The 26,076-nt window shown below is 47.3% G+C and overlaps 1 protein-coding gene across 1 annotated transcript in view; it reads right to left on the reverse strand.

The window, feature by feature from the left end:
* Window positions 1–281: 281 nt before the first annotated feature.
* capn5b (calpain 5b) overlaps window positions 282–26,076 on the reverse strand; it is a 39,452-nt gene continuing 13,657 nt past the window's right edge. The window contains exons 3-12 of the mRNA XM_020937057.2: window positions 22,416–22,624; window positions 19,060–19,252; window positions 17,305–17,498; window positions 16,305–16,382; window positions 12,418–12,613; window positions 11,277–11,399; window positions 7,275–7,471; window positions 5,562–5,683; window positions 2,363–2,499; window positions 282–471 (exon numbers count right to left, since the gene is read on the reverse strand). Coding sequence (XP_020792716.1) covers window positions 289–471; window positions 2,363–2,499; window positions 5,562–5,683; window positions 7,275–7,471; window positions 11,277–11,399; window positions 12,418–12,613; window positions 16,305–16,382; window positions 17,305–17,498; window positions 19,060–19,252; window positions 22,416–22,624 — 1,632 coding nt within the window. The 3' untranslated portion in view covers window positions 282–288. The remainder of the gene's footprint in view (window positions 472–2,362; window positions 2,500–5,561; window positions 5,684–7,274; window positions 7,472–11,276; window positions 11,400–12,417; window positions 12,614–16,304; window positions 16,383–17,304; window positions 17,499–19,059; window positions 19,253–22,415; window positions 22,625–26,076) is intronic.

Consider the following 26,076-nt stretch of genomic DNA (forward strand, 5'->3'; position numbering starts at 1 on the left):
GAGTAAAAGTCGTGTTTGAGGTTTAAACTTTCTGATATGTGGTTTCATTTTAAGCACCTTTTTTCGCACCGAAAACGTGAAATATTTAGTTTTGAGTTGTTAATCGTCGCGGCAACGGTGGAACTGGGGACACCGGGTCAGGTTTTGTGAAATCTAAACTCGGACTCGGTTGTTTTAAATTCCCCGAAGTGAAGTCGTCGTAAGCGCGGCAGAGTTTTTGCAGTGCGTTGGCGTCGGGGGCTGCGGCGGCGGCGAGCGGACGGGCTCCTCGCGGCGGCGTCGGTGGTGTCAGATGTTGGTGAGCGTGGTGGACGTGCAGAGGCGCACCGTCAGCGTCCCCGGCAGGTCGCTCTCCTGTCGGTTGCCCCTGTCGCGCAGGTGCAGGCTGTGCTGCTCCTGCCGCTCGTTGGGGTCGCTCAGGACGACCACCTGCCCCAGGAACGTGTCCATGATTATGTTACGGTTATAGATCTGCGGAGGGGAGAGCAGCAGAGAGAGAGAGGAGAGAGGAAAGAGGAAAGAGGAAAGAGGACAAGGGAGGAAAGGAGAGAAACGTGTCAGAGAAACGTGTCGGAGTCAGAGAAACGTGTCGATGTCAGACAAACGTGTCGATGTCAGAGAAACGTGTCGGAGTCAGAGAAAGTCAGAGAAACGTGTCGATGTCAGAGAAACGTGTCGGAGTCAGAGAAACGTGTCGGAGTCAGAGAAACGTGTCAGAGTCAGAGAAACGTGTCGGAGTCAGAGAAACGTGTCGGAGTCAGAGAAACGCGTCGATGTCAGAGAAACGTCGGAGTCAGAGAAACGTGTCGGAGTCAGAGAAACGTGTGTCAGAGATGTCAGAGAAACGCGTCGGAGTCAGTCAGAGAAACGTCGTCGGAGTCAGAGTCAGAGAAACGCGTCGGAGTCAGAGAAACGAGTCGGAGTCGGAGTCGGAGTCAGAGAAACGTGTCAGAGAAACGTGTCGGAGTCAGAGAAACGCGTGTCAGAGAAAGTCAGAGAAACGTGTCGGAGTCAGAGAAACGTGTCAGAGAAACGTGTCAGTCAGAGAAACGTGTCGGAGTCAGAGAAAGTCAGAGAAACGTGTCGGAGTCAGAGAAACGTGTCGGAGTCAGAGAAACGTCGGAGTCGTCGGAGTCAGGAAATGTCAGAGAAACGCGTCGGAGTCAGAGAAACGCGTCGGAGTCAGAGAAACGCGTCGGAGTCAGAGAAACGCGTCGGAGTCAGAGAAACGCGTCGGAGTCAGAGAAACGCGTCGGAGTCAGAGAAACGTCGTGTCAGAGAAACGCGTCGGAGTCAGAGAAACGCGTCGTGTGTCAGAGAAACGTGTCGGAGTCAGAGAAACGCGTCGGAGTCAGAGAAACGCGTCGATGTCAGAGAAACGCGTCGGAGTCAGAGAAACGTGTCGATGTCAGAGAAACGTGTCGTTGTCAGAGAAACGCGTCGGAGTCAGAGAAACGCGTCGGAGTCGGAGTCAGAGAAACGTCGTCAGAGAAAGGAGTCAGAGAAACGCGTCGTCAGAGAAACGCGTCGATGTCAGAGAAACGCGTCGGTGTCAGAGAAACGTCAGAGAAACGTGTCGGAGTCAGAGAAACGTCGTCGTGTCAGAGAAACGCGTCGTCAGAGAAACGTGTCAGAGAAACGCGTCGTTGTCAGAGAAACGCGTCGATGTCAGAGAAACGCGTCGGAGTCAGAGAAACGCGTCGGTCAAAGTTCAGAGAAACGCGTCGTTGTCAGAGAAACGTCAGAGAAACGCGTCGGAGTCAGAGAAACGCGTCGTCAGAGAAAGAGTCAGAGAAACGTCAGAGAAGTGTCAGAGAGTCAGTCAGAGAAACGCGTCGTCGGAGTCAGAGAAACGCGTCGGAGTCAGAGAAAGTCAGTCAGAGAAACGTCGTCAGAGAAAGTCAGAGAAACGTCGTCGAGAAAGTCGAGTCAGAGAAACGCGTCGGAGTCAGAGAAACGCGTCGATGTCAGAGAAACGCGTCGGAGTCAGAGAAACGTCGATGTCAGAGAAACGCGTCGGAGTCAGAGAAACGCGTCGTCAGAGAAACGTGTCAGAGAAACGCGTCGGAGTCAGAGAAACGCGTCGGAGTCAGAGAAACGCGTCGAAAGTCAGTCAGAGAAACGTCGTCAGAGAAAGAGTCAGAGAAACGCGTCGGAGTCAGAGAAACGTCGTCGGAGTCAGAGAAACGCGTCGGAGTCAGAGAAACGCGTCGGAGTCAGAGAAACGTGTCGGAGTCAGAGAAACGCGTCGGAGTCAGAGAAACGTCGTCAGAGAAACGCGTCGGAGTCAGAGAAACGCGTCGGAGTCAGAGAAACGCGTCGGAGTCAGAGAAACGCGTCGGGTCGGCGATGGGGCGCTCACCTCGATGTGGATGGCCTCCTTGGGTTTTTTGCGATAGAAGATTCCTTTGACGTCGAAGTTTGGGCAGCGTGTGTCCCTCTGCACCGGAGACCGAACCCGCTCGCCCTCACACGAGATGATCACGTACGGGTCCAGGGCTGCAACAAACACACCGGGTCACAACCACCACAACAGGAGACAAGACCTGAGACCCGACCTGAGACCAGACCTGAGACCCGACCTGAGACCAGACCTGAAACCCGAGACCAGACCTGAGACCAGACCTGAGACCAGACCTGAGACCAGACCTGAGACCAGACCTGAGACCAGACCTGAGACCGACCTGAGACCTGAGACCAGACCTGAGACCAGACCTGAGACCAGACCTGAGACCCGACCTGAGACCAGACCTGAGACCAGACCTGAGACCAGACCTGAGACCCGAGACCAGACCTGAGACAGACCTGAGACCAGACCTGAGACCAGACCTGAGACCAGACCTGAGACCCGACCTGAGACCAGACCTGAGACCCGAGACCCAGACCTGAGACCTGAGACCAGACTGAGACCGACCTGAGACCGGACCTGAGACCCGACCTGAGACCCGAGACCAGACCTGAGACCCGACCTGAGACCAGACCTGAGACAAGACCTGAGACCCGACCTGAGACCCGAGACCAGACCTGAGACCCGACCTGAGACCCGACCTGAGACCAGACCTGAGACCTGAGACCAGACCCGAGACCAAACCTGAGACCCGAGACCCGACCTGAACCCGACCCCGAGACCCGACCCGAGACCCGACCTGAGACCCGACCTGAGACCCGAGACCAGACCCGAGACCAGACCTGTGACTAGACCCGAATCCCGACCTGAGACCAGACCCGAGACCAGACCTGAGACCCGACCCGAGACCCGACCTGAGACCCGACCCGAGACCCGACCTGAGACCAGACCTGAGACCCGACCTGAGACCAGACCTGAGACCCGAGACCAGACCTGTGACCAGACCCGAAACCCGACCTGAGACCAGACTCGAGACCAGACCTGAGACCCGACCCGAGACCCGACCTGAGACCCGACCCGAAACCCGACCTGAGACTAGACCTGAGACCAGACCTGAGACCCGACCTGAGACCAGACCCGAGACCAGACCCAAGGCCCGACCTGAGACCAGACCTGAGACCCAAGACCAGACCCGAGACCCGACCTGAGACCAGACTTGAGAACCCGACCCGAGACCCGACCTGAGACCCGACCCGAAACCCGACCCGAGACCCGACCTGAGACCCGACCTGAGACCAGACCTGAGACCCGAGATCCGACCTGAGACCAGACCTGAGACCAGACCTGAGACCCAAGACCAGACCCGAGACCCGACCTGAGACCCAACCTGAGACCCAAGACCAGACCTGACCTGAGAGACCAGACCTGAGACCAGACCTGAGACCCAAGACCAGACCCGAGACCCGACCTGAGACCCGACCCGAGACCCGACCTGAGACCCGACCTGAGAACCGACCTGAGACCATTTTTTCCATGGGGTATTAATTGTTCAGATCGCGGTGTCAAACCAGGAGTCGACAACCCGCGGCTCCGGAGCCACATGTGGCTCTTTAGCTCTCCCCTAGTGGCTCCCTGGAGCTTTTTCAAAAATGAGTGAAAATGGAAAAGGGATGATTTTTGTTGTTGTTTTAATCTGGTTTGTTTCGGGGTAAAACCCTCGTTCATCTGCTCATGGATCTGAAACATCATCTGTGTGAATGAAACACATGAAAAGTGTTTCAGCAGAACAAACAGATGAGCTGAAGCTGAAGCGGGGGTTGGTGTCCACCTCCACCTGAGAAGAACTTTCCCCGAAAAAAAACAACAACAAAAAAACACGTGCGCAGACGGACGCTCAGAACAACATAATAAACCAAACTGGATTCACACTTCTGTCCGGACGCTGCTCCACCTCAGAACCAGACCAGAGCAGCTGGACCTGTGGTCCACAGAACATTCTCACTTTACCCACACAGAACCAGAGCACAGATGAAGCACTGAAACACTCAGACCCAGTCCTTTGTGCTGGTCTTACTCGCCCCCGTCTGGAACCAGGACATGGAGGACGAAGCCTCTGGACCATCTGACCAACACTGGACCTCAGCCCCGTCTGGAGGAGCTGCTCCTGTGTGTTTCTGCTGCTGAACTCAGAGCTTCTGCTCCAGGCTGATGTTGTGTACAAAGTTCTACAGGCTGCTGTTTTCTGAGTGTCCTGCACATGAGCTTTTTGTGTGTTGTGTGTGTGTGTGTGTGTGTGTGTGTGTGTGTGTGTGTGTGTGTGTGTGTGTGTGTGCTGTGTGTGTGTGTTGTGTGTGTGTGTGTGTGTGTGTGTGTGTGTGTGTGTGTGTGTTGTGTGTGTGTGTGTGTGTGTGTGTGTGTGTGTGTGTGTGTGTGTGTGTGTGTGTGTGTGTGTGTGTTGTGTGTGTGTGTGTGTGTGTTGTGTGTGTGTGTGTGTGTGTGTGTGTGTGTGTGTGTGTGTGTGTGTGTGTGTGTGTGTGTGTGTGTGTGTTGTGTGTGTGTGTGTGTGTGTGTGTGTGTGTGTGTGTGTGTGTGTGTGTGTGTGTGTGTGTGTGTGTGTGTGTGTGTGTGTGTGTGTGTGTGTGTGTGTGTGTGTGTGTGTGTGTGTGTGTGTGTGTGTGTGTGTTGTGTGTGTGTGTGTGTGTGTGTGTGTGTTGTGTGTGTGTGTGTGTGTGTGTGTGTGTTGTGTGTGTGTGTGTGTGTGTGTGTGTGTGTGTGTGTGTGTGTGTGTGTGTGTGTGTGTGTGTGTGTGTGTGTGTGTGTGTGTGTGTGTGTGTGTGTGTGTGTGTGTGTGTGTGTGTGTGTGTGTGTGTGTGTGTGTGTGTGTTGTGTGTTGTGTGTGTGTGTGTGTGTGTGTGTGTGTGTGTGGTGTGTGTGTGTGTGTGTGTGTGTGTGTGTGTGTGTGTGTGTGTGTGTGTGTGTGTGTGTGTGTGTGTGTGTGTGTTGTGTTGTGTGTGTGTGTGTGTGTGTGTGTGTTGTGTGTGTGTGTGTGTGTGTGTGTGTGTGTGTGTGTGTGTGTGTTGTGTGTGTGTGTGTGTGTGTGTGTGTGTGTGTGTGTGTGTGTGTGTGTGTGTGTGTGTGTGTGTGTGTGTGTGTGTGTGTGTGTGTGTGTGTGTGTGTGTGTGTGTGTGTGTGTGTGTGTGTGTGTGTTGTGTACCTCCGTTGGAGTCTGGTCCCTGGAGTCCTTCTGCACTCAGCACATGGACCTGAGTCACGAGCTGAGGAAACCCACACATCCCCGTCCAACAAGTCTGAGGAGGCTCGTCCAGAGACAACTCTCTGCACACACACACACATACACACACACACACACACACACACACACACACACACACACACACACACACACACACACACACACACACACACACACACACACACACACACACACACACACACACACACACACACACACACACACACACACACACACACACACACACACACACACACACACACACACACACACACACACACACACAACACACACACACACACACACACACACACACACACACACACACACACACACACACACACACACACACACAAAAACACACATAAACACAAACACACACAGAAACACAAACACACAGCGTCACCATCAGGAACCTTACAGAAACGATTCAAACATAAATCCTCATGACCCTGATCCAAAAACGTTCTTTTCTACATTTCCTTGTGTTGATTTGAAAAACATTCGGAGGTGTGTTTAAAAAGAACCTGAAGACGACAGCAGGTAAATCCTCCTCCTGCTGTATTGTCTTTAAAAACACAGAGGAGTACATGATGGAGGTGGAGGTGGGAGGAGGGGCTGACAGGTTCTACCGGTTTCTTCAAGTTAAATTCAATCTTTTTAAGATAATTTTAATAAAAATGTAATGACTATTTCACAGCCTTTATCATAAACCTTCTGGCAAATTATTGAATTTGTGTGAGTTTATTTCTCAAACAAATGAATCTGAGGAGTAAAGACTCTTCAACAAAACTTGAAAACATGAAATGTGTTAATAAGTCATGTAAAGTCGACTCCATCATCTGCTTGTTTCTGTGGAGACGTCACTGTTCTGTCTGGAATGTTCTACTGAAGGTGTTTTCAGGTCGACAGAGAATCGTGCCAGTGCCGGTTCCTGCACCTAATCTTGAACCGACTCACATGTTCACGTCGGAAATCAGAGCGATCGGGAACCAAAAAGTAGTTTTTTCTAAGTGAACCGTGACGACACAGAAGACGTCAGCACGTTCATCCAGGTCACACACGGGAAAATAAACAAACCAAGAACAACTGAAACTATCACGTATGAAAAGTCAACAGAAACTCTTGGTCCCGTTGGTCTCACATGTGTCCGTGTCCTGATCAGATTCTTTTATCTTTGGTTTGGGCGTCGCTGTCGTCGTCTCCACAGCAGATCCATGTTGTGTCAGAGCTCGACACATAAATAATGACTCGTATAAATACAAACACTCACTGTGTCCATGATGTGATCCATGATTGTTATTTTCCTCCTGTAACGTCCGTTTTTATTTGGTGGTAAATCAATCTGTCGATGACACTTCATGAGTTCATGTAAATGGTTTGACCGCAGCTCGTTCACGGTGAGAACTTTGGTTCTCACTGGAACTGGTGCAGGAACCGACACCGACACCGTTCTGACCGACCTGAAAACAACTATTATGACTTTAAACAGCTCGACTTTACATTTATTCAGTTACAGGTGGATTTAATGCTCAAAAATGCCAAGAAAAACAAACAGACATTCTGCCTGAGAGCGGATCGCCTCTCCACAGATCTGACCTGGAACTGAGTCTGGTTTTGGTTTGGAGGAATAGATGGAGGAGGAGGAAGAGGAAGAGTAGAGTAAGTGTTTACTTGCAGTCTGAAGGCACATCAGTGAAGACGCGCAGCAGGAAGTCTCCCTGCTGTCCGGGGTCGAAGGTCGTGGGGATGATGACGTAGCGTCCTTCCTTCAGCTCCTTCCTGAGGAACACGCAGCGAGAGTTTATGTAGATGGAGCCGGCGACCTTCTGCTGCGCGCTGTGCATACGGTACTTCCTGTTCAGCTCCACCTGCAGGACGGGACCACACAAGACGCTCAAGGAACTACGACAGATTTAAGAACGAGAGAGATGTTTTTAACAGCGGCCCAAAGTGTCCCGCTGTAGGTCTGAGGAACTTCAGCTCCATGTTTTTCTGTGTAAATGTGGGTGTAAATGTGTGGTCTAAACCAGGACCAAACCAGGACTAATCTTGGACTAGAACTTGGAATCTAGGGTCGTTTTCACACCACTAGTTCGATTATTTGGTCCGCACCAGGCAATAAAATTGTTATTATGTAGCAAATACACTCCAGTGTGTCCGCGTTCACACCGGCAAACGAACCAAAATTGGTTCAGTTGACGTGTCTCTGTTTCCCGGGAAAACGGCGATACTCCAGTTATCAACACCGATGTTCCTGTTAATACCACGGGCCGTCCTCATCTCAAATTATCACCATGAACTCATAAAACAGCAACATGTAGAACTTTCTACAAACTCACCGCACATCAGCCCAGAGTTCGGGTAACAGCAGCAGCCAACAGCTCCTCAGGACGGGGCTGGGGTCTGGTCCTTGGTCTGTTACAAGCTCGTTGGTCAGATGGTCCGGAGGCTCTGTCCTTCATGTGCTGGTTCCAAACGGTGGCGAGCAAGACCAGTGCGCAATGACTGGGTCTGAGCGGGAACGTTCCATCGTCTGCGCGCTGTTTCCGTGCGGGGAAAGCAAGAATGTTCTGTGGACCACAGGTTCAGACGGGCTGCTCCTGTCCTCCGCGCTCAAGAACCGCGGCTGGTTCTGAGGTGGTGCAGCATCCGGACAGAAGCGTGAGTCCAGTTTGGTTTGTTATATGTTGTTCTGAGCGTCCGTCCTCTGTGCATTTGGTTCTTACCAGGGAAAGTTCTTCCTCAGGTCAAGGCTCCCCGCTCCAGCTCCTCTGAGCCCGGACAGAACTGGACCTGCTCCCGCTGGTTCAGGACTCTGGTTTGGATCTAGTCCGACTGTATTTCTCACACGAGGCTAAAAACAGGGACTTTTTAAAGTTGTATCAATTGAATAGACTATTGCTATAAAATTATTTGGTTAATTAAAGCCTAAAATAACAAATGCTGGTTGCTACGTGAACACGGGGAACACCAGGACTTCTCTTTTTGACTCACTCTGGAGCCACATGTTCACACACTGGATCTTGCTCTGATCTTCATGTGTTACATTCTCTGCATTGGCCATTGTTGGTAAAATAATTTGAAAATGAATCGCGTCTGCGTCTGGAGAACAACCTGTTACTGTACCGTTTCTCCCATGATGCATTTGGAATAGTCCGTTTGGACCTGCTGTTTCTGGTTTGGATCAGAGTTCGCGTTCACACCAGAGGAACCGCACCAAAGTTGGTCATTTGGTGCAGATTCAAGCGAACTGAGACCACCTCTTTTTTGCGGTCTCGGTCGCTTGAGTTGGTTCAGGTCAGAGTCCGATTGACGCTTTCACACCAACGCAAACGAACCAAACTAACCACTTTTTTTTCGAATGGACCGTTTGGTGCAACAAATACTGTCGGTGTGAAAACACCCTAGGACTGCCCCGGAGTGAACCCCGAGCCCGTGGAGCAGGGTGTCTCAAAGTGCGATCAGGCGTCGGCCGCACTTCGTCTCGTGGAGTGTGGAGTCGGTCCGTTCACTTGTGGTCACCTGACGGTCTACGCGGGCGCATCTCTGCGTTTCACCGCTGCCGATGTCGCCGTGATTTTAGCGAATTTTTATGAAGAAAAACCCACCACTTCAATCCAGGTTAAAAAAGCATCATGACGCACGTTACTCACATTTGTACGAGTAAAATATTACCATTTTTTTCCCTGTAACACCACATTACTGCGTTACAGCAAAAAACAACGCAGCACATTCATTTGTTACTTTTATAACACGTTACTCCCAAGCCCCGCGGTTCCAAAATAGTCGCCCATTAGAGTCAACGGGCTGAGCTCAACGGCGCGTGATCCCAGATTAGTCTTTAGCCCGGCGAGGTTCTTCCGGCGTCTGTGGGCCGACCGAGCATGTGCAGTAGAGTCGCCAACGCACACGAGCGAACACAGCAGAGCGGAGCCGGAGCGAATTTTTTAAGACAACTGAAGACTGGCTTTTAGAAACGTGTGAACACTAAAACTTTGATTGTATTTTTGTAATCTTATTATACATTTGTGTCATTTTTGATGTGTAACTTTTAAGTGTATTTTCTTTCAGGGTGACTTTTTGACATCTGGCAAAGGGACGACCAATGCAAATGAACTCTTTTTTACACATTTACATTGTTTTGATGTTGATTAATGCGCATTGTCCCTTTTCAAATAAATAGATAAATACAAATAAATATAAATAAGAGCTGAGAAAAAGTTTATGATCTAAAAATAGGTAAAAATCGCCACAAAATCCGACATTTTTGAAAGTTGTAGGTCCCTGTCGGACGAACACGAGCAGTTTGTTACTTTAATCCGTGTGTCATTCGTTCATTCGTTTTTCAATATAAAACCAAAAATCAAGAAAACGAAAAAACAACAGTTTTCTTCATTATTTGTCTCCAAAACCAAAATGAAAAAACAGATAAAGATTTGTTTTTTCAGTTTTCGATTTTGTGTTTAAATGAAAAATGGAAAAAAACAGATAACGGCCGTTTCTCGTTTATGTGACTTCAGTGACTGAGATGCCGAACTTTTGCACCGCGTACGGACTGAACCAGGAGTGATCCAGGTCCGAGACCAGAGCGGGACCAGAGCAGACTCCGAGCTTTGACTCCGGCCCTGCTGTGGACTCTGAGCCTCCGGTCTGGTCCCGGTCTCACTAGCACTTTGGTCCTGGTCTGGTCCTGGACCTGGTCCATTTGAACCAAAAGCTCTTAGTTGGGTTCGTTTTCGTTGGTGTGAAAGTGTCAGTTGGATGTTTTGCTCCACCTCAGAACCAGTCGTGGTTCTTGAGTGTGGAGGAACCAGAGCAGCTCGTCCAGACCTGGAGTCCACAGAACATTCTCACTTTCCCCACACGGAACCAGCGCACAGACGATGACACGGAACCACTCAGTCCCGCTCTGGTCCCGGTCTGGTCCCAGTCTCAGTCCCGGTCTGGTCTCTATCTGGTCTCAGACCTGGTTCAGTCCGTACGCGGTGTAAAAGTTCGGCATCACAGTCACTGAAGTCACGTAAACGTCATTATCTGTTTTTTTCCATTTTTCACTTAAACACAAAATCAAAAACTTAAAAAAACGAAACATTATCTGTTTTTTCATTTTGGTTTTGGAGACAAATAATGAAGAAAACTGTTGTTTTTTCGTTTTTCTTATTTTTGGTTTTATATTGAAAAACGAATGAACGAACGACACACAGATTTACTTTGCCTCTATGAGAAAAGATTTTAATCTCGGCCCATGTTTTTTTTTGAGAGTCACTACGTCAACTCAGAAACAAGCACCAACACCCTCCAATTATTTGAATAGATCCAAGGTTACTCCCAACACTGTTTGAGGGCATAGGTCAGGGGTCAGGGGTCAGGGGGGGTGAGGTTAGGTCAGGGGTCAGGTGTTAGGTCAGGGGTCAGGGGTGGGGGTGAGGTGTTAGGTCAGGGGTCAGGGGTGGGGTGAGGTGTGTCAGGGGTCAGGGTCAGGGTCAGGGGTGGGGGTGAGGTGTTAGGTCAGGGGTCAGGGGTGGGGTGAGGTGTTAGGTCAGGGGTCAGGGGTGGGGTGAGGTGTTAGGTCAGGGTCAGGGGTCAGGGGTGGGGGTGAGGTGTTAGGTCAGGGTCAGGGGTCAGGGGTGGGGGTGAGGTGTTAGGGTGAGATCAGGGGTCAGGGGTCAGTACCCGGTGGATGTCGAAGCCGATGGCCAGGTTCTCGGACTTTCCCTCTTTGGGCGTGGCTCTCTTCTCCTTCTGCTGTAAACAGATGAGCACCTCGTCCTCCACCTTCTTCACATCGAACACGTACTGCAAAGAAGAACAAAGTACTCAGAAAACAGGACCAGTACTCCAACCAAGTACTGCAAAGAACACAGTACTCAGGAGAGACAGGACCAGTACTTCAAACAAACCCAGTCCTTTACATTTTAGACCATTTCTTTCAGCCTCTCTGAGCTTAAAGGTTGTATGGAGGATTTTTTTGTTTGTTTAAAATTGTCATTGAAAGTTTAAAATACCATTACAGAGACGCAGCAGCTTTTAATTATGATGACGGAAAAAAAAAAGAAAGAATGAAAATCTATCAGTTGTGGACGTAGTGAGGCCAGATAAACATCAGCCAATAGAAAACGAGGCTCCCTCTTTTTCTATTGGCTGTTAGGTTGTCAGTCAAACTCCCTACATTTTTAGTGTAACTGACTCGTCGGCGCTCGGGGATTATGTGGTTTATGCAGCGGTTCTTTGAGGCTTTTTCAAACTGTTGCTTCCTTGCAATTCGCACAAAGTTTGTTGCGATGGCGGACGAGAATCCACGACCAGTTCGCCGCAAAAGAAAGTCCGAAGGGTCTAAAAACTGACACGTCGGTCGCTAAAATATTTCTAGGCAGGTCACTTCAACAGTAATTCTGAACACGCACTGGATGTAAACAAATGTGATTTGTAGAGTAAAGAGGCGGGAGGAGGAGATGTTTCTACTGAGGAAGGAGGTGTCACACATGCACAACATTTGAAAAAGGACGGTCGCTGTATTTCGCTTCCCTTAAAAAATCCTCTATACAACCTTTAAGAAAGCGAAAGTCCCCATCTTGCGGGACTTGCGGGCAGGAGCGGAACAGATCATCAGAGTTCTTTGCAGAGTGGGCTGGAGCGGGACTGAATTTTCAAGCTCTAACTGGGGGTAATAATGCAGAGTTACTCAAACATGTGAGTGAAACAAAACCACAGCTCCAGGTCTGTTTGTGTTTGTGAGGAGGAAACATTCAGGACCCGGTTTCACGCTCACAGGAGTCGGTTCCGTGCGACGTGGGGCCCTGAAAGTCTCCGGTACCTGTGGGTTCTGGAGGAAGGTGGCCTTGTGGTTGATGCAGCCTCCGGCCCGGTTGCGGAGCGGGTCCTGGCGGTGGGTCCAGGAGCCCCTCATCACCTCCTCCTCCCAGGTCTTGTGGATGCTCAGGTAGGACGTGTTGATGAGGCGACACAGGATCAGGTCGGTGAAGTACTGGCAGAAGTCGTCAAACGTCATCCTGAAGAGACACAGTGTGGTTTCGTTTAGTGCTCTGTGAACATCATTTTAGAACCATAATTTTCAGATCAGATTGAGGCATTTTAGGTTTAAACACACCGGATTTCAGCGTTAAACCTGCAACCCAAATGAGAAAGTCGTGCGAGGCTCGTTCTGCTTCTGATTGGAGAAACGTCTCGAGAACCAACACAGTAAAATAGTTGTAATAAACCTTTTTTTTTCACAACGTACGGAAGTGTCCCGCTGTAGGTTTTGCAGAACGTCCGGTTAATGTTTTTCTGTGTAAGTGTGTGTGTAAATCTCTTTCTCTGCTGGAGGAGGGGGCAGAGTGGGAGGAGCCTCGTACTGTCTCTGTGTGAAGAGTCGACTGGTTTATTATCAAATATAAAACAAACTGAGAAACTCTGCTCTGATTTTCACTGAAGAAAAATGAACTAAACACTAAAACACACATAAACTCCAGCTGTGCACGAGATGTGGTGTGTGTTTCATTAATATCATAGTGTTTGTTTGTTTTTTGCATTAAAATGTATTGAAATCGAGTCAATATTGTGACCTGTACATCAAGATACGCACTGAATCGTAGAAAAAACCAATTTTTCTAACGCTGTGTAACCCATGTAAACATATGGTTTCTAATATTTCATCGCGTAAAACTTTCATTTCGGACGCTCCTTGAACACACCACTCTTTTCCTAAGTCTCTTTGAATGTATCATGTGCACATGCGGCTTGCACCTCGCTAGAGACAAGACATACAGTGAGTCAAACAGTCTGAAAAGTGTAAAAAATGTACTTTAAACCAGTTCTGATTTAAGGTTGTGCACTTTACAGAGCAGTTAGTGTCTTACTCCCAATTCTGACTGAGTTAAGACTGAGTGGAGGTTGTTTTCTTGGAAACTCCGGTGAGTTACTGAACTATGACAAAATAGCAGGATTCTCTCTTGCTAAGTTGCACGTGTTGATTACTGTGTTATATGTACTGGAGTGTTGAATCAAAAAGGGCACTGAGAACTAAACTGACTGTTTTTTATTTTTATTCATGGTTTATATGTGAAGCACTTTTACAAATGCACTATACACATTTGAATATGCACTTTTATTTTAAACTTCATTTTATGCAGTGCTTATTAAGCACTTTGTCATTTAATTTATGGGTAAATTCATAGGTAAACTTTTGTTAGAAATAATTAAGGTTAAAAATAATAATAAAAGGAAATAATTTAAAAGCCTTAAAAAAAGGGATGAACAGATAATCTGGTTTTATGTAAAGCTGCTGTGTAGCATTTCATTTTGAATTCATTGAAGGGATCAATGTAACACAACGATGTAATTGATTTAGAACATTTTATGAGATCTCATTTTATTTAGAAACTATTGTTGAAATTAATTTTATTCATTGTTCTGTACTGTATGTGCAGACTGTTTTTTAGTGGTCCTGGAACTGTCAGACCCAGGGAGAACTCCTCCAGACTCCTGGAGCAGTGTGACCAGCTGCTTTGGGTTCAAGAAAAGATCTTCAGACCTGAACGCTCCCTTAAATCACTGGATCCCAGATAAGAAACAACCAATCGCATTTTGGAAAAGACACTTTCAAACAATCCCAAGTCTTGCACCTCAGGACCAAGAACCAAAAGACATTTAGCATTCCTAACTTTATTTTATTTTATTTTATTTTATTTTCAAAGAGCTCAACCCCTTTGTCATTTGCACGTGTTTACTGTGCCATTGTTGAATTGTATTAAACCTTCCGGCTGTTCAACTTTACATTTTCTCTCATTTCTGTTCCTCCTCCAGAACTCGTCTGCAGCTCTGGTCTGATATTATTCAGCAGATGTTACAGCCGCGTCACTCATTTCCTCAGACATTTTGACACAGAAAAACATTAACCGGAAGTTCCACAAACCTACAGCGGGACACTTCTGGAAGTTGTGAAAAACGTTTATTAATAAGTCTCATCGGTGAGAGGCGACACCGTACGAGAGCATTTTTTTATTTTTTATTTTTTTTTGTTCGTTATAAAAACATCTGTAATGAAAATAAATCAACAGAAGCTGCACTGTGTCACTTTTCTGCTGGAGGCTCCGTCAGACGCTTTTCTCCATGGAGATGTTGTTGCTTTGCCTGGAATGTTCCACAGTGTGACGTTAAACCTTTCTATCTCCACGGAGACCACACCAGACTCAGTGCCAGGTCAGATCTGCGGAGAGGCGACGCCGCTCACAGTCACAGTGTCACAGTGTTTTTCTAGGGATTTATGAGTTTTAAATCCTCCTGTGATTGAACAAATGTAAAGTCGAGCTGTTTAAAGTCACACTGCGGAACATTCCGGACAGAGCAGTGACGTCTCCATGGAAACAAACGGGTGACGGAACTTAAATCAGAAATGTTACACAGTGCAGCTTTAATCATCAGTATCATGTTTTAAATCACTTCATTTTTATCCTTCTTGATTTTATTGTGTATTTCTTTTTATTCTATTTCTTTTTATGTATTTATAATCATCTGTTATCATTCGTTCATTCGTTTTTCAATATAAAACCAGAAAGAAGAAAATGAAAAAACAGCAGTTTTCTTCAATATTTGTCTCCAAAACCAAAATGAAAAAACAGATAACGATTCGTTTTTTCAGTTTTGGATTTTGTGTTAAAATGAAGAATGGAAAAAACGGATAACGGACGTTTCTCCTTTACGTGACTTCAGTGACTGAGATGCCGAACTGAACCAGGACTGATCCAAGTTCGGGACCAGACCGGAACCAGACCGGGACTGAGACCGGGACCGAGTGGTTCCGTGACATCCTTTATGCTGGTTCCGTAGGGGAAAAGTGAGAATGTTCTGTGGACGACAGGTTTGGACGGCTGCTCCTGTTCTCCATGTTCAAGAACCACAGCTGGTTCTGAGGTGGTGCAGCATCCGGACAGAAGCGTGAATCCAGTTTGGTCGGTTATAGTTTTGACCATTCGTCCTCCGCGCATTTGGTTCTTCCCCGAGGTAAAGCACGTCTCAGGCCGAGGCTCCTGACTTCACTCCCCGCTCCAACTCCTCTGAGCCCGGACAGAACCGGAGCTGCTCCCGCTGGTTGGAATAGTTCGTTTGGACCTGCTGTTCTTTTGGACCGTTTGGTGCGAGACCAGAGGCTCAGAGCCCACGGCAGGACCGGAGCTCGAAGCTGAGGCTCGGACCCCGCGGAGGCTCAGAGTCAAAGCTCGAAGTCCAGTCTGGTCCCGGTCTGGTCCCGGTCTGGTCCCGGACTTGGATCAGTCCTGGTTCAGTCCGTATTCGGTGCAAAAGTTCAGCATCACAGTCACTGAAGTCACGTAAATGAGAAACGGCCGTTATCCTTTTTTCCATTCTTCATTTTAACACAAAATCGAAAACTGAAAAAAACGAATCGTTATCTGTTTTTCATTTTGGTTTTGGAGACAAATAATGAAGAAAACTGTTGTTTTTTCGTTTTCTTATTTTTGGTTTTATTTTGAAAAACGAATGAACGAACGACACACGGATTTATAATAATTAATTGAATTGTTTGCATCGTTGTTTGTTTTTCTTTGTCTTCTGTTTGCTGTTTTTGTGCTTTTTGAATTGTTCTTTGCTGCTTGTACGGCACGTTGTAAATCTTAGTCTATAAAATAGTTTTATAAATAAATATTTGTGAGACACAGACGAGCAGGTGAGTACAAATCTGACCAGAATTCTCCGTCGTCCTGCACGGTCACTCCCAGCTTCTCCCTCTCGCTCTTGCTCACTTTGTTCCATTCTTCTGAGCTGCACACAGGAAACACACACACATAAGAAGAGGAGGAGAGGCTGAGGGGGCTGAGGGTCTGGTTAAGGTCAGGAAGAGGGTTAGATAACGTACGAGCTGATTCTAAATGTAAACAAATGTCACTTTATTTAATGATAAAAAGAAAAAGGACGACATAACATTAGAGACAGACGGATACAGATTAAAAGACTAAACGAAAGTCCTGACTGAAGACGAACTTAACTGGAGTTTGTCTCATATAAATGACGCTAAAGGAAAAATTTCCAAAGCGAGTGTGTTAGTTTCAGAGTAGTTTCAGTGTAGTTAGCTCCTCCTGCAGACAGATATAAGGAAGTGTCACCAGCGTCTGACAGAACTGAAGAAACAGCTCGGATGAACTGAGAAATGTTTTCAACCAAATAAACTTTTGTCCAGTCGACAAATTGAACTTCTCCTTTTGCCAATCTGCAGGAACATCAGCACAACTCTGCGAATCTCTCTGATTTGGCCAAGATTTTAAAACTTCTATCAGGTTCTTCAGCTTGTTTTCAGATTTATGATCGACTTACTCCTTCTGAATTGGTTGTTTTGTTTTGAGGCAATAAGGAGATTTTTTAAATTTATTTACAGACTTGATATTTTGCACTTTTGGAGCTAAGGCCCGAAACTAAACCTTTTTTATGTCCAAAAAGTTGTTTATAGAAGTTTGCTGTGTGATATCTTATTTTTGCGCTGGAGTGTTGTGTCATGGAGCAGTGAAAGCTCCAGGAGAACATCAGCACTTCTGTCTCTCTTCATCTACACGTCCGTCAAATCTGAATCCACGAGGAAGAAGAATTCAGAAACAGAGCTACAACTCAACCACTTTTCTCTCTACACGTCTCAATAATCATAGAAACAAATGAAAACCCCCCAAATGAAAAGCTGGTGACAGGGGCGTACCTGTCGCTCCAGGGCCCGCTCCACTCCTTCTCGCCCCAGGGGTTCCTCATGCGGATCATGTGGAGCTTCTCGGACTTGAAGAAGGCGAGGAGCCCGTGTCCCAGACGGACCTTCCTCACGTCGGTCACGGCGTAGGCGTGACCTTTGACCAGGCCGCAGTCCAGACGCGCCTCCATGTCCTCGATGGTGGTCGCCTGAGGGACACACGGACACACGGGGACGAGGGTTTCACACACACGGGTCTCGCTGATCACACGAGATCACGACGTTTCACAGGTCAGAAATATTTCACACAGATGGAGGAAGCTCAGACGAATCTTGTTAAATTGCAGTTTTTGTTGTTCTACACTGAGTTCTGGGCTCTAGAGACGCATGTGACGCCACGGACGTGTCTCCAAAACCAAAACGAAAAAACAGATAATGATTCGTTTTTTCAGTTTTCGATTTTGTGTTTAAATGAAAAATGGAAAAAAAAAACTGATAATGGACTGAACCAGGACTGAACCAATCTCATTCTTCGTGGTCTCGTCCCAGTCTGGTCCCAGCCTCAGTCCCGGCCTCAGTCCCGGTCTCAGTTCTGGTCTCAGTTCTGGTCTCAGTTCTGGTCTGGTCCTGGTCTGGTCCCGGACCTGGTTTAATCCTGGTTCAGTCCAATATCCGTTTCTTCCATTTTTTTCATTTACACTTAAAATCAACTGAAAAAATAAATCTTTATCAGTTTTTTTTTTTTTTTTTTTTCATTTTGGTTTTGGAGACAAATAATGAAGAAAAAGAAAAAAAAAAGGTGTTTTTTTTCGTTTTCGAATGAACGAACGACACACAGATTAAACGTATCCCCAACCAAAAAGTTACACAGTGCGGCTTTATCATATTTTCGTATTTAACGTTAAAACGCCGTTGGTTGGCATTATTTCTGTTCACGTTTGTGTACAGCAGCTTTAATGTGCACACGACATAATTTGACGGATTAACACTTTCTGTAAATATAAATTAAACTTTTACGCAAATCGAAAAGCAGTTTGTGAATTAAAGTAGAAAAAAATTCCGCTGAAAATGACGTCACACCGAAAGTTTACGCACAATTTACACTGCATTTCTTCGGCTACTTTAAACGTCATTTCAACGAAGTCATTATTATTAGTCGGTGAAAATAAAAATGTCGTTTACGTTAGAGGAGTAAAACGTGGTTGCTACGGTAACGGCGACGCAACCCCCCCGCTGTGACGTCGAGTAAAGTTTTTTTTTCTTCTTAAAATTCTTAAACGTGCGTCATTTTAAAATACTTTGCAACTGAATAAATGTAAAGTCGAGCTGTTTAATGTCACACTGCGGAACATTCCAGACAGAGCAGTGACGTCTCCATAGAAACAAGCAGGTGACGGACCCCCTAACCAAAAAGTTCCACAGTGCGGCTTTATCATATTTTCGGTAAGTGTTCTGTTCCCCCGGGACATTTCTGACGTCGTTTGAGTCGCACGTTTCGACGAATTCTTTTAAATTTAACTTTAAAACACTGTGATAAAAATGGCGTTTACGTTAGAGGAGCTCCGGTGTAAAACGTGGTTGCTACGGTAACGGCGACGCAATTCCCCCAGTGTGACGTCGAGTAAAGTTTTTTTTTCTTAAAATTCCTAAACATGCGTCATTTTAAAATATTTGGTAATTGAATAAATGTAAAGTAGAGCCCGTCACGAAGCAGGTGACGGACCCCCCCGACCGGAAAAGTTCCACAGTGCGGCTTTACGGGAGCGTTACCCTGATGGAGCAGCTGATGAGCCCGTCCCTGTTGTGGACCTTCAGGACTCGCTCGAACAGCTGGTTCCTGGCGGCTTCGTCCGTGGCCATCTGCCCCTCGAGCAGGTCCACGGGCTCCGACACGCCGCCCGTGAAGTCCACCAGAGCGTCCGCCGTGTTCCCCCCGTCCAGCGCCTCGTAGCAGCCGTACACCCTGCGAGAACATCAACGAGAACGTCAACGAGAACGTCAACGAGAACGTCAACGAGAACGTCAACGAGAACATCGAGAACGTCAATGAGAACGTCAACGAGAACATCGAGAACATCAACGAGAACGTCAACGAGAACGTCAACGAGAACGTCAACGAGAACGTCAACGAGAACGTCAACGAGAACGTCAACGAGAACGTCAACGAGAACATCGAGAACATCAACGAGAACGTCAACGAGAACGTCAACGAGAACATCAACGAGAACGTCAACGAGAACATCGAGAACGTCAACGAGAACGTCAACGAGAACATCGAGAACGTCAACGAGAACGTCAACGAGAACGAGAACATCAACGAGAACGTCAACGAGAACATCGAGAACATCAACGAGAACGTCAACGAGAACGTCAACGAGAACATCAACGAGAACGTCAACGAGAACGTCAACGAGAACATCAACGAGAACGTCAACGAGAACGTCACGTCAACGAGAACGTCAACGAGAACGTCAACGAGAACGTCAACGAGAACATCCACGAAGTCAACGAGAAGTCAACGAGAACGTCAACGAGAGTCAAACGAGAACATCAACGAGAACGTCAACGAGAACGTCAACGAGAACGTCAACGAGAACATCGAGAACATCAACGAGAACGTCAACGAGAATCAACGAGAACATCGAGAACAACGTCAACGAGAACATCAACGAGAACGTCAACGAGAACATCGAGAACGTCAACGAGAACGTCAACGAGAACGTCAACGAGAACATCAACGAGAACATCAACGAGAACGTCAACGAGAACATCAACGAGAACATCAACGAGAACGTCAACGAGAACACGAGAACATCAACGAGAACGTCAACGAGAACATCAACGAGAACGTCAACGAGAACATCGAGAACGTCAACGAGAACGTCAACGAGAACGTCAACGAGAACATCAACGAGAACGTCAACGAGAACATCAACGAGAACATCGAGAACATCAACGAGAACGTCAACGAGAACATCGAGAACATCAACGAGAACATCAACGAGAACGTCAACAAGAACATCAACGAGAACATCGAGAACATCAACGAGAACGTCAACGAGAACATCAGGAACATCAACGAGAACGTCAACGAGAACATCGAGAACATCAACGAGAACATCGAGAACATCAACGAGAACATCAACGAGAACGTCAACGAGAACATCAACGAGAACGTCAACAAGAACGTCAACGAGAACGTCAACAAGAACGTCAACGAGAACATCAACGAGAACGTCAACGAGAACATCAACGAGAACGTCAACGAGAACGTCAACGAGAACGTCAACGAGAACGTCAACGAGAACTTCAACGAGAACGTCAACGAGAACGTCAACGAGAACGTCAACGAGAACGTCGAGAACGTCAACGAGAACGAGAACATCGAGAACATCAACGAGAACATCAACGAGAACGTCAACGAGAACGTCAACGAGAACATCGAGAACATCAACGAGAACGTCAACGAGAACGTCAACGAGAACGTCAACGAGAACATCAACGAGAACATCAACGAGAACGTCAACGAGAACATCGAGAACATCAACGAGAACGTCAACGAGAACATCAACGAGAACGTCAACGAGAACATCGAGAACATCAACGAGAACGTCAACGAGAACGTCAACGAGAACATCGAGAACATCAACGAGAACGTCAACGAGAACATCGAGAACATCAACGAGAACGTCAACGAGAACATCAACGAGAACATCAACGAGAACATCGAGAACATCAACGAGAACGTCAACGAGAACATCAACGAGAACATCGAGAACATCAACGAGAACGTCAACGAGAACATCGAGAACATCAACGAGAACGTCAACGAGAACATCAACGAGAACATCAACGAGAACATCAACGAGAACGTCAACGAGAACGTCAACGAGAACATCAACGAGAACGTCAACGAGAACGTCAACGAGAACATCAACGAGAACATCAACGAGAACGTCAACGAGAACATCAACGAGAACGTCAACGAGAACGTCAACGAGAACGTCAACGAGAACATCAACGAGAACGTCAAAATAAAGAAAACGGCGGCGGAGGTGGAAGGAAGTGCTCGGGTTTGTTACTCGTGAGAAGGAAACAAAACACAAGTCCAGTCCTGGTTTAGTCCTGGTTTAGACCTGGTTCAGTCCTTGTTTTAGTCCTGGTTAAATCCTGGTTTAGACCTGGTTTTAGACCTGGTTTAGTTCCTGTTTTAGTCCTGGTTTAGTTCCTGTTTTAGTCCTGGTTTAGTCCTGTTTTAGTCCTGTTTTAGTCCTGGTTTAGTCCTGGTTTAGTCTGGTTTAGTCCTGGTTTAGTCCTGTTTTAGTCCTGGTTTAGTCTGTTTTAGTCCTGGTTTAGTTTAGTCCTGTTTAGTCCTGGTTTAGTCCTGTTTTTAGTCCTGGTTTAGTCCTGGTTTAGTCCTGTTTTAGTCCTTTAGTCCTGGTTTAGTCCTGTTTTAGTCCTGGTTTAGTCCTGGTTTAGTCCTGTTTAGTCCTGTTTTAGTCCTGTTTAGTCCTGGTTTAGTCCTGGTTTAGTCCTGGTTTAGTCCTGTTTTAGTCCTGGTTTAGTCCTGTTTTAGTCCTGGTTTAGTCCTGGTTTAGTCCTGTTTTTAGTCCTGGTTTAGTCCTGTTTAGTCCTGTTTTAGTCCTGGTTTAGTCCTGTTTTAGTCCTGGTTTAGTCCTGGTTTAGTCCTGTTTAGTCCTGGTTTAGTAGTCCTGTTTTAGTCCTGTTTTAGTCCTGGTTTAGTCCTAGTGGTTTAGTCCTGGTTTAGTCCTGGTTTAGTCCTGTTTTAGTCCTGGTTTAGTCCTGGTTTAGTCCTGTTTTTAGTCCTGGTTTAGTCCTGGTTTTAGTCCTGTTTAGTCCTGTTTTAGTCCTGTTTTAGTCCTGGTTTAGTCCTGGTTTAGTCCTGGTTTAGTCCTGTCCTTTTTAGTCCTGGTTTAGTCCTGTTTTAGTCCTGGTTTAGTCCTGGTTTAGTCCTAGTCCTTTTAGTCCTGTTTAGTCCTGGTTTAGTCCTGTTTTAGTCCTGGTTTAGTCCTGGTTTAGTCCTGTTTTAGTCCTGGTTTAGTTCCTGTTTTAGTCCTGGTTTAGTCCTGGTTTAGTCCTGTTTTAGTCCTGGTTGAGGTACTGACTTGGCGTAGGCCTTCTCGACCAGCGCGCTCCAGAACTCGTTGCTGTCGTTGGAGTGGCAGTAGACGAGCTGGTTGTCGACGGTGGGCAGACGGTCGTCGATCACCACGTCCACCCACTCGCCAAAACGCCAAAAACGAAAGTGGAAGATCCCGGCGTACGAGTCCGGCTTCTCCGAGTCCCACTCCTGCTCCCTCCAGTCCGGGATCACCTGGAACAGACACACCCCGGGAGGACGGGAAGATCAGACACACCCCGGGAGCATCAGAGGAACAGACACACCCCGGGAGGACGGGAAGATCAGACACACCCCGGGAGCATCAGAGGAACAGACACACCCCGGGAAAAACAGAGGAACAGACACACCCCGGGAGGATGACAAGGTCAGACACACCCTGAGAGAATCTCCGGGAGAATCAGAGGAACAGTCACACCCCGGGAAAAACAGAGGGACAGACACACCCCAGGAGGACGAAAAGATCAGACACACCCCGGGAGAATCTGAGGAACTGTTACACCCCGGGAGAACGACAAGATCAGACACACCCCGGGAGAATCAGAGGAACAGACACACCCCGGGAGAATCAGAGGAGCAGACACACCCCGGGAGGATGAGAACATCAGACACACCCTGGGAGAATCAGAGGAACAGACACACCCCGGAAGAATCTGTGGAACAGTCACACCCTGGGAAAATGAGAACATCAGACACACCCCGAGAGCATCATAGGAACCGTCACACCCCAGGAGCATCAGAGGAACAGACACACCCCGGGAGCTTCAGAGGAACAATCACACCCCATGAGAATGAAAAGATCAGTCACACACCAGGAGCCTCAGAAAAACAGTCACACCTCAGGAGAATGAGGTCTCTGACAGCTGCCATAGCCCCTCCCACATGTGCAGCAGCCCCTCCCACATGTGCAGCAGCCCCTCCCACATGTGCAGCAGCCCCTCCCACATGTGCAGCAGGCCCCTCCCACATGTGCAGCAGCCCCTCCCACATGTGCAGTAGCCCCTCCCACATGTGCAGTAGCCCCTCCCACATGTGCAGTGGCTCCTCCCACATGTGCAGCGGCCCCTCCCACATGTGCAGCGCCCCTCCCACATGTGCAGTAGCCCTCCCACATGTGCAGTAGCCCTCCCACATGTGCAGTAGCCCCTCCCACATGTGCAGTAGCCCTCCCACATGTGCAGCGGCCCCTCCCACATGTGCAGCGGCCCCTCCCACATGTGCAGCGGCCCCTCCCACATGTGCAGCGGCCCCTCCCACATGTGCAGGGGTCAGTCTCTGTGGGGACAGACTTTGTCCTGCTTCATAAACCATAGAAACGTGTTTTTGCCGCGGGAGGACGAGGCGCCTCTGGAGAACAGGACCAGGAGGAAAAACAAAACAAAACCACACAAACCTCCGGAGCTGCTGGGAACATGTGTGACTAAAAGAGGGGACACACTACAGGCCAAAGGATTATTTTTCATTTTATTTTATTTATGTTTTGATTTGTTTTTATTGTGATTTTTTATGTATTTCTTATTGTGTAAAGCACAAATTGTGTGATACAAATAAACTTGCCTCGATCATAATAACACACACAGACACATGCACATGTAGTGTAAACAGTGTTGGGGAGTAACAGATTACATGTACCAGAGTAATCAGAGTACAAATGATGAGTAACTGTATTCAGTTACAGTTACTGTTTTAGTGAGTGGGAATTGGATTACAGTTACTTTGTTGAAATAAATGGATTGGATGAAACATCAGACTGGAGAAGGAAGCGCAGACGTCACACTGGAGCTGAAACGGAGAAAATGGAGTCTTGAAAATACGAGATTAAAGTTTCCTCAAACATGAATCAGTCCAGATACAACTTCAGGTGTGTAAACGGTGAAACTGCTATAAAAAAGTCAATTTTGGAGAAGTTTATCAACTGGACTTATGCAGGACATTCTAATTTAAAGTCCGTCTTCTCATAATGTTGGTTTCTTCCAGCACCTACACGAGTCTGTGACAAACAGTCCCTCCTCTGCTCCCTGAGGACGTCTCCTCCTCCCTGAGGACTTCTGCTCCTCCCTGTGGACGTCTCCTCAGCTCATGTGCCTTTGGTGTTGTAGTCGTAGTTGCCAAGGATCTGCTCTGATGTTTGGACCCGCCCACCGCCGCCGCTGCTGTAAACACACCGAGGAATCCAGTCTGACAGTCACCGCACCATCACCACCCGACGGGCACAGCGAGGGAGCGGGCGTCCACACGGAACCACCGAAACACCACAGAGACGTGAAGAAGAACGTGTCACAGGTCAGAAATTTCCTAATGTTTCAAAATAAAAGCGTTTTATATGATGCTTTTGCTGTGACTTTACAGATTCTACAGAAACACACTGACTTTTTTTTAGAACAAACACAGTGGAATTATGAGATCAAAATGTAATGTTGCATTTTATTTGTAAAACTTCTCCATCTAGAAGCTTCCAGTCGACATTTTTCAACCTTTATTTGGTTGATAGTGATTTTAAAAAGTCTCAGTGTCCGACAGAAAAAATGTTTGACTTTGATTTCGACTTTGTTTATTACAGAAATAAAACAGTGTTCAGTTGCAGCTCGGAGCTGAACTTAATGATCAGTGTTGGGGACTTTAAAAAAGTTGTGTTTGCTCGTTACTTCTTTAAAAAGTAATGCCTCTATGGAAAGTCACTTTTTACTTTCCTCGTTACTTTTTGGTGTAAACTCCATCTGAGGTTAAATCCAGCACGAGACCAACAGTCGACAAGAACTGTGAGGGAAAGTGTAAAAGTACTTTGCAGAGAAAGTTCAGGAGGATGTGAAACTGTTCGGAGGTAAACAGGTGGGGTCAGTTTGCCTGAGGGATTCGACTCGGCAGGTGAGGGACGGCCGCTCGGTGCAGGAGGATCCCCTCGAGGAACATCTCCCTGGGTATCGCTGGCCCCTGCAGAGAACACTTCCTCCAAAACAGTGAGCCGCAACCGGCTCTGGGTCGACCAGGAAAGACTCGAGGTGAAGGTGTCACGACTCTTTGGCTGAGTTACAACGACACCGAGATATAAAACCAAAATAATTTCTTCCTGGATCCTGTTTGTGGTTTGTTGTTGTTAAAATGCTGCTGGTGCTTCGTGTTCGTCGTGTCGTCCTTCGATCCGGCTCCTCCAGTCGTGTCTCGGGACTTTGTCTCTTTGGATTTGTGAGCGGGATGCGGGAGTGGGCTGAGCTTTTGTCTTCTTCCTCACTTCTCCGACGCTCTTCCCTCCTCCTCCTCGGCTCACAGACGGAAAGTGTGATGAGACGATTCTCCAGCCGCTGCTTCACAACAATTATCATCAGAACCACTGCAGGAAAAGTTTGGACGGTGTTTGTGTTGGTGGAGGAACCACAAACCCAGACGACAGAAAAGCCGAGTGCAGCTGAAGTGTTTTGTTTTCTTCACAAAGACGTAAATCCGTTGGCGTCTCTGTCCAATCAGAACCTTCTCCACCACCAGACGCTGAGACAGATTTAACGAGTTTTCCAAGGAGAAGATTTTAATTCTGAACTATTTAATTCAGAATTAAAAAGGATCATGTACTGTTTGGTTTCTTTTTGGCCTGTCTGAGAGGCTGCCTGTGTTACCAGGGCAGATGACGTTACTACGTAAACTTTTACACCTGG

The sequence above is a fragment of the Boleophthalmus pectinirostris genome, unplaced genomic scaffold (genome assembly GCF_026225935.1).
Source record: "Boleophthalmus pectinirostris isolate CB_2022bp ecotype Guang Dong unplaced genomic scaffold, ASM2622593v1 HiC_scaffold_12, whole genome shotgun sequence".
NCBI classification, from domain to species: Eukaryota; Metazoa; Chordata; class Actinopteri; order Gobiiformes; family Gobiidae; genus Boleophthalmus; species Boleophthalmus pectinirostris.